Source organism: Nannospalax galili, unplaced genomic scaffold (assembly GCF_000622305.1).
Source record: "Nannospalax galili isolate Female #2095 unplaced genomic scaffold, S.galili_v1.0 scaffold127, whole genome shotgun sequence".
In the NCBI taxonomy this organism is placed as follows: domain Eukaryota; kingdom Metazoa; phylum Chordata; class Mammalia; order Rodentia; family Spalacidae; genus Nannospalax; species Nannospalax galili.
Window position 1 is genome coordinate 13,528,170 of NW_008360326.1, and position 8,948 is coordinate 13,537,117.

The 8,948-nt window shown below is 43.8% G+C and overlaps 1 protein-coding gene across 6 annotated transcripts in view; it reads left to right on the plus strand.

The window, feature by feature from the left end:
* Rhbdd1 (rhomboid domain containing 1) overlaps positions 1–3,015 on the plus strand; it is a 166,130-nt gene extending 163,115 nt beyond the window's left edge. For all 6 annotated transcript variants that reach the window (XM_008825841.3, XM_008825842.3, XM_029559975.1 and 3 more), the window contains one exon: positions 1,643–3,015. In XM_008825841.3, coding sequence (XP_008824063.1) covers positions 1,643–1,702 — 60 coding nt within the window. In that variant the 3' untranslated portion in view covers positions 1,703–3,015. The remainder of the gene's footprint in view (positions 1–1,642) is intronic.
* The last annotated feature ends 5,933 nt before the right edge of the window (positions 3,016–8,948 follow it).

The following is an 8,948-nucleotide window of genomic DNA, read 5'->3' on the forward strand; positions in this document are numbered from 1 at the left end:
GTACGTTAGAAAATTATACAGAAGTTTTTCGGCTACCTGTTATGAAGTTCCCTTTTGGCAACTGAAATTCCAGTCATGGATGGAGCAGACGATCTTTAGTTTCCCATTGATTTCTCTGCCATCTTCTCATGATAATTATAATTGTCCCCATAAACATAAATGGAGCGTCTGAAAGATGCCATTCTTAGAGAACAAGCAAGAAGGAGCAGGTGTCCACTATAAACATAAATGGAGTGTCTGAAAGATGCCATTCTTAGAGAACAAGCAAGAAGGAGCAGGTGTCCACTCGCCTTCCTCTGGTTTGTCCCTTTGCCCGTCCCATCCTCCCAGCCATCCGTACTCCAGAGCCTTTGCTCCTGGGCCAGTCATGTCAAACCTGAGTGGGCAGTGTTGGGTGATGTCTGGATATAACAGATTGCTCTGGAAGTCATAAGCCAGTACTGTTAGTACCATGCTTATTTGATGACTGTATTCAGGACTGACCAACAGTGGAGGGGTGAGAAGTATCAGAGGCGTCTCCTGCCACTTCAGAGCTTCTGTCTCCAGCAGGAGAGGGGAGGAGGGGCACAGGTGGCAACACTGTCTGACAGAATGGCAGCTACTCAGGGTGGACGACCAACAGGGAGGGGCTAGGAGCTGAAGAGTTTGTATTAGGAGAGGTCATCAGGGCTTCTCAGGTGTTGGAAGAGGCAGTGAGACTTCTGGTTGATGTGGTGAGAGAGGGAGTTCAGAGCCGGTTAGCAGGGTTGGCAGAGCCTCAGTGAAAAGCTCTAGCTTGTTTGGTACAGCTACTTCCTATATCTGTGGGAGATGTTTCTGCATGGCCTCCCCAAAGAGGACACGAAATGAGGTTCAGAATGCAAGACTCTCTTCCTCTTTGTTGCTTCCCACATTGCCTGAAGATTGCTTTTATGAAATGTTCATACATACACTGCCCATATTTTGAGTTAATTTTGCAGACCCAAGAACCTTTTTCAGTGGTGATTTCCATGGTCTCTCATAGGACCTTTAAATTCTGCACCTGCATTTTTGTCTGCTGGCCAGCATAGTGTGGAAGAGGGTGAACTAGTTAAGATGGCATTTAAAAAAAAAATTAAAGAACACTAAGTCCTAGAGTTGTTATGAATACTGCCACTGGTCAGTATAACTCTGCCCCTACCCTCCAGCCTGGGCCTGCCCCTTCCCAGCAGGAAGGTGGGGTTTGTATGTCTCAGTCAGGTCTGATTCTGATGCCCTCATGCTGGTAGCAAGGGCTGGTTAGAGAGAGAAAAGGAGAGGCCAGCAGCAGCATTGGGGTAGGGTGGGGAAGAGTTGGTTGACATGGGCATAGAAAAAATAAAAGCAGTACACTAGCCCTGAGACTATGGAAGGTTGAATCATGGGGCAGTGGAGGAGAAAAGAAACCGAAGTGGACAAAGGATTGAGAAGCTGAGGGCGAGTTAAGCTAAGTTCCTGCACTAAACCACACTGAAAATATTTCCTTGATATTGACAGCTGAAGTTGAAATGTTTGGTATGTGTCTTTTTTGTGTTGAAATAAAGATGACACCCAAGCTGGCTTTCCCTCTTCAGAGCCCAGGGTGCACAATGCCTTGTAAATGTCAGAAGGGTGGATAGATCTCCCCTTTGCTTTCTCCCTGCAGGAAATACCAGAAATAGCCCACCACCCTATGGCTTTCGGCTCCCACCAGAAGAAGAAATGAGGAGACAGCGGCTTCACAGATTTGACGGCCAGTGATGTGGCACCGTGTCCTGGGAAGACATGACCTGGGTGTGGACTCCTAGCCCATTTGGTTCACTCCCCAAACCCCTAATTGGTTTTAAACAAAGGCAGAGCACACCATTGTTGTTCAGATTGTTCCTGTCTGCCATGAACTCTCACTCTGTGGCCCCTGTGTATCTGGATTCACAGGCCCTGCTGATGTGTCTGGAAACCAAACTTGGCCTAGGGAGCTGGCAGCTTTCCCCAGTGGGCCATCTGACCTGTGCTCTATCCCAAACCAGTCACCGCTTCAGCTCTGGGGCAGGGTTTCCCACTTCTGTCCTTACCTCCTAACTCAGTGGCATCTCCACATTGGGGTTGAAGACCATGACCTTAACAGGAAGGTGTTTTCACCGGATGGGAAGATGAGCACTCTTTCTGCCTGGTGTGCGAGGTGCTCTATTTGCCAGGAGGTGCAGCACCACCCCCACTATTCTCCTGGCTTATGTCCATGATGGCTTGGGTTGTGGCTGCCTCCCCTGCAAGCTCTGTTCTCCTTCATGCAAGCACCTCAGGTCCTCAGGCCCCTGGGTCTGGCTGGTGTTCACAGCTCACCCCTTTGCTCTGCACGTAGGCGTCTGATGGGAGGAGAACCTGGAAGCTCTAAAGTGGAGAAAGTGCCTGCACTCTCTTTAGCTCTCCAGTGGCACCATGGATTTGGATTCACAGCATTTCCCAGTGTGGCCCTGCCACCCAGAGCAGAGCGAAGCGGTCCAGTAGACTGGTCACCAGAAATCCTTCTTGCAGGAAGTATTTTTTTTTCTTCATAAAAGTGCCTTTCCATTGGCCATTGTAATGGCTGTTTGTTCTTAATGAGTGTCCAAAAAATGTCCCAGGGAGCTGCAGTGTTTAATTCACAGATTGTCTGAGCCACATAAGACCTCACTGGTGCTCGTGCTCTGGGAATAAAAAGACAAAGCCAGACTATCCCTAATGTCATATTGTCATGGAGGTGTTTATTTTTAAAGAGAATTAGGAACAGGAAAAAAAAATAGGATCCTCCATTCATGTATAGTTTTCTGATTGTAAAAGTAGTAGACAAGCCTGTATGTGAAATGCAAACATCTGGAAGAATATTCCAAATGTTAACACAAATTATCTTTGGAGGTGGACTACATGGCACTTGACTTTCTCTTGTTTACAGTTTGTTTTTAAAACTGGGTGTGGGTGTGCATTGTCTTTGCAGTCAAGAAAACTGATTTATATGCTAAATCAAGAGACATGTAACCAGTAAGACAGACAAAAATAGATACATGTCCATTAAAAAAATTACAGTATATAAATAAAAACACAAACTCATGGTTTCAAAATCAGCTATATTCTCACCACTTGGAGGTACTGCTCAGGGGTAGTATTTTTAGGATATTACCTTCTCAGTTTTTCTTTGTATCCATTTGACAAATTTGGAGCATGCCAACTGTGCAGCTCTGTGTCTAGATCCTAATCAGAATCTCCCTGGAATGTCCTTGACACAGTTGCTGAGCTAAGCAGTTCACTGGAAGCTGGAGCATTCAGATGGCTACCCAACAATGACACCTGAGCTACTTGGTTTAATTTATAATTGATGTAAAACTACAGCTACTTGTCGATATGAATTATGCCTGTGAGTCTGGTACCTTTAGACATATTTAAATTAGAATGGTCAAGCTAAATTATTCTTGTCTCCCAAACTATACATTTGACTTCATACTACAGTTCGAAGTAACTTCTTTCTTAGGTGCCATCTTTTGGTAGCCCCTGGAAAACCTGACAAAACACTCCCGTTTTGCCCTTCTTGTTAGTACTGTGCACACCTACACTGAGCGTATCTGGGAACGGGGGTGTGCTTTGTGAATGAACCTAGAACAAGGCCTATTCATACCTTCCCATGCCTCCCTGCCTCTACCTCTCCACCACCCAAAGGAAACTTACTTTAGTTTCCCACCAGAGTTATTTTCCAATTGTATCAGAAGTCCCCTAACTTGTATATGGAAACATTTTATTATGTTTTTATGTAGCTTGAGTCCAATAATAGCATTTGATTACTTTATTTGACTTGTCAGATACAAAAACACTGGAATACCAATTTTGGATGGTATAGTTATAATGTGCACATTTTATTTATCACCAGCCATTTATTACAGATTTGGGAAAACATCATTTTAGTTATAAGTATAAACCAAGTATTTTTTCATAATAAATATTTTCTGGAAACTATGATGATTATTTTTGTTCAGTGAATGGGCTTGCCTGTAACTGGTACTTACTGTTTTCTGTGTCTGGGTTCCTTCCCCCCCCACCCCCATATACAATAAGGAATCCCCAAAGTTATGCCAATGAACTGGAATTGAGCTGAGAAAGACAAGTAAAAGCAGGTGCATTTAGCTAATATTGCTAATAGGGAACACCACTGAGCTGATTTTTAAATTGTTATTGTTTAATAGTCGTTTCCCAATTGTCTTTTATGCACCCAGTTCCCACAGTTTGGTGCAGTCAGTCAACATTCAGAATTTTTTCTTGGCTCTCAAGAAGAAAGAACAGTTGAAACTGCTTACTCTTGATGGTTTGGGGTACACTGCCTATGATTTGCAAAGTTTCCCATACTACTTTTCAGAAGTCTTTCATCTTTGTAAATACTTGCTGGTGTAGTTCAAACTAAGCATTAAATACCTAGCTTTGGTCGTATCTAGGCAGTCCACATATTTGGCAGTTATTCTGCTGCCAGGGAATAGGCTAAAGAAATAAGAGAGATGCTGCACATATAGTGAACCTCACTTGAGAGTCAGTGTTCAGTAAAGAAATGTGTTCAGTTACTCATAAAAAAATCTGTTTCTTCCAATCCCTCCCTTGGTGATTTCCTAACTTTATTTTCACTCTCCCCACCTTTATTTTTTACTTTTTTTTTTTTTATGGAGGGAGGCTTTGTTACGATCGTTCTCTAGAAATGCAGCCTGTGCTCTTAACCACTGAGCCATCTCCCCAGCCCCACTTCTCTTCTTTTTCCTTTTCGGCCTCTGGTATTTTAAGTCATGCACTCTCAGTTTGGAAGGACCTTGAGTCACGCAGTTCATTGCTTTGCTCAGTACTTAAAGCACCTCCTCACTCGGTTCTTCACGGCACTGCCAGCCAGGCTTCCAGATCCATTTTGGCAATGCCACTTGTCATCTCAAATGCATTTTTATTGTTCATCTGTTGCCACAAGATAAAGGTCAGAGCCATTAGCCTCCAGCAGGATCCCAGCAGCCTTTGGACTTCACCCCATTTATGCTTAACAGCCTACTCACTGTTTACCACACAGGCTGTGAATGCTTCAGACCCTGGGATCTCTTCTATGCTCTTCCATGGAACAGCCTCCTCCTTCCTGTTGGCCTTTTATGCCCTCCTTGTCTGGCCCCTGGTTTAGGCCTTTCCCAGAGGCCACAGCTCACATCAGCAGGCCCACCGGTCTTGTATCCACATGTCACTTGGCAAGGCCAGTTCTTATGCCATGGCCGATGCAGCCTCTTGCCTGACACCTGACTTCATCTCCCACAGCTAACACTGAATACAGAACTGTGCTTGAAAAGCCTCAGAATCTCATTCTTCCCAGGTTCTTCCCTTCTACAAAATCAGACTTCCACCATGGTATAAAAATCTGTTATTTACCCCACTAAGCCAGCTAAGAGTAGACACATTATCAGATAGGTTTAAAATGAAAGGGAATAAGGGTGCTGGGTTGGTAGCTCCGTTGCTAAGTGTTTGCCTTGAAAGCACGAGGATGAGTTCAGTCTCCGAGAAGCTACATTTTAAAAAAGGAACCAGTGACCTGGAGAGATGGCTCAGTGATTAAGTGCACTGGCTGCTCTTACGAAGAGAACCCGGGTTCAGTTCCCGGGTGGCTAACAACCATCCGTAACTCTAACTCCGGGGAATCTAACACCCTCTTCTGACCTCTGCAGGCATTGCATGTACTGGTGCACTTACATACATGCAGGCAAAACACTCATATACACAAAATTTAAAAAATAAAAATAAAACAGGCATGGTGGTGCACACTTGTAATTAATCCCAGTTCCGGGGAAGCAGAGACAGGAAGATGGCTCAGGCTCCCTGACCAGCCAGTCAGCCTGCTTGGCAAAGTCCCGGTCAATGATGGAGGTCATCCCTAAAAACAAGATGGATGGCACCCGAGGAACAACAGCTGAGGTCCTCCAGCCTCCACACACATGCACACAGTTACAGCTACATACACACATGCACCTGCACACAGAAACACACATGTAAACCTTTTTTGGCTTAAAAGAAAAGAAATTCAGCAAAAAAAAAAAAAAAAAAAAAAAAACAGTTCTTGGAAGTCATCACAGAATTTTATATATGATGAACCATATTATAAATGATAATACAACAAATATTTAAGTATTAGCAGCAGATCAGGCATCTTTTGAAAGCTGTATGTTCAAATTTTTTAACTTTACAACCATAGGTCACAGAAAGGGATTCAATTTATGGGATATGTTTCACATTTCTTCCATGAATTGTTAAATATTTAAGCACCATAAAATTCAAGCATTTCACATGAATGTGGCAGCCAGCCTTCATGATTTAAAATGTGTTATACAGAGTTTCTGGCAGATGATAACAGTGACAATTGCAGAGTGCTGATTTTTTATGTCAATTGTTTTGTTCCCTGCAGAACCCACTGATAATGTCCCTGTAGGAAATTGTGATGGGGGGGCGGGGGGAACACAATAATTTTGTGAATTGAAATAAAGCAGCATTCCTAAAGACATTAAGAATTGGCCAGGTATAAATAATTCAAATCAGTAATTCATATGCCCTGTGAGAGTCATAATGTAATTTTGCTGTGGAAAAAAAAAAAAGGGCACCCAAGAAATAATTTTCATGTTAAACAGCTTATTTTAAAGAGAAAACATGACCATCATAGACACGGTGACTACCCTGCACTAGACAGGCAATAATCCAACTCTAATTTTCAGCACAAGAGGCGGTGCGACATCCCACCTCGTGAATGAGGGAAGGGAAGTGTGGGGAGTTTAGCAAAACTCACCCATGGTGATGTAGCAGGTAAGCACAGCTGGACTCGAATCTGGGTTCATCTCATCAGAAGACCTTGGTTTTCCGCTGCTCTTGCAGCCATTCCAAGTAAAAGGGACAGCTAGTGAATCGTCCCAGTGGGCCGATAACTCTAACATAATAAAGAGTGGTCTGCTCTGTGATAATCTATGGAAAGCTCAAAATAAAGGCTTTTGTAAAGTCCAGTTTCCACAGGCCATTCTGCCGACTTCTTTTAAGCACTGGGGACATGGACAGACTTGGTAGGGGCAACTTGGTGCCAAGAAGTCCTTAAAGCATAAGGGAGTACAGATTATAGCATGAGATCAAACCTTACCAATCGGTATCTTGGGAATAATTGCAGTAAGAGATTGTGGATGTGTCGATATGTTCAACATTCTGATACTCCAAAGTAAGACAACATTTATACTTGTTCCCTCTTACCAGGAGGACCTTGTACACAGAGCTGAACACTGAAGGCCTAATAGCACATGAAATTGTTGTTGAATGGAAGAATTAAGAGTCAATAATACATCCATGTGCTAACAACACTGGGCATCCAAAGACAGGTAAAGCATGGCCCCTGCCCCCTAGGGGCTTCCGGTTTTAGCCATAATATGGAAGAAGTGTGCTGAGACATCATTAGAGCAGTTGATATGAGTGACTGCTGGAGCATCACCTATTCCAGGGCTCCTTGTAGTTCCTATACCCACCTCTAATTCAGTCTGCTAGGACAGATGTCTACCAAGTCAACAGACCTGAGGGAGGAGACACCAAAGACACAGAGGTATGTGAGTGTTTGCAGAGCTCTACATACTTCATGCTAACTCGAGATACTCTCAAGACATAAGTCTCACAGTTCATGTTGGACCTCCCGCCCCATGTGAAGTCATTTGAACTTCACAGGCAGTGTGGTCATTCAAAGATTTTAAGCCAAAAGATAACAAAATCTAATTTGGATGGAACACAGGTGACTGCAGGGATTTCAAACTGCCCTGAGGATAGGTGGAACTCCATACGAGAAGCAAGGGCACTGGAGCGAGATAACAGCCCACAGGACATGGGGAACAGACATGCAGCACAGAGGCCTGCCTGAATGGATAGGTGCCCCTCAGGGAGATCTAGAAGCCAGAAGGAAGCATCCCAGCATCCTCCAGCATGGGACCTCAGAGCCAGTCCCATTAGGCATCTAGGCACATTCCAGCCCTTCAAGTGTAGGAGCCTTGAGAAAGGTTTAGATAAGACCATCATAGTAATAGATTAGGATAACTGCAAAGCTTTGTTCATGGCCCTGCTGAGCAAGGGCGTTTCCAAGCACATTGAGATGTAGCCAGATAGAAAAAGAAAAGGACTTAAAAATAACACGGTCTTCTGTCTTAAGAATGTTTTTCCCCTTTCAACATTTAAAAATACAGAAAGACCCTGTCTCCTTGTCTCAAAAACAAAACAAAAAACAGCCTTTTCGGTTTGTGCCATATTCAGGATCTGTACTTTAAGGTGCTTCGTGTTCTCCATCCCAGGAAGGGACACTGTCCACCTGTTTCAGCCCTCCTCTACTTTGCTTTGGAAGCTTGTTAATAGTCTAACAGCGAAGTTGAAGTGTTCAACGTTACGTCACAAGCAAGGTGTGCTCTGTTGCATCACCTGTTCCCCTCATCGCCCCCTGGAACATATTCTCAGACAAAGTTCGTGATGAATTTCTGGGGCCTTTGTTTGGGGTGATAGATGAAGGTTCTAGAAATAGAAGCATAATTACAAATAAGGTCGAAATGGGCTTAAATAGCATGAGCTTTAAAAAGTCAAATGGATGAAATGAACTGGGGGATATCCTACTACATCAAGAAAATATTACACGTTGAAATAGAGATGTTCCTCAGCTTGGGTTACACAACGAATTCCAGGCAAGGCTGAGACACTGCCTCAAAAACAAAACAAAGGAAATGGTGTTTGCTTTTAATGTCATTTTTAAAAGGTTTTCATCCGAGTAGGTGTCCAGACCTTTGCAGACTGCCTGAGAGGGCCTGGATCCAGTTTACAGGTGGTGATAAGTATCCTAGTCACCACCCATCAAAGAAAAAATTTTAAAGGCAATCCTAGCACTCGGGAGGCTGCAACAGGCTAATGCCAAGAGACCAGACTAGGCTACAGACTGAGGC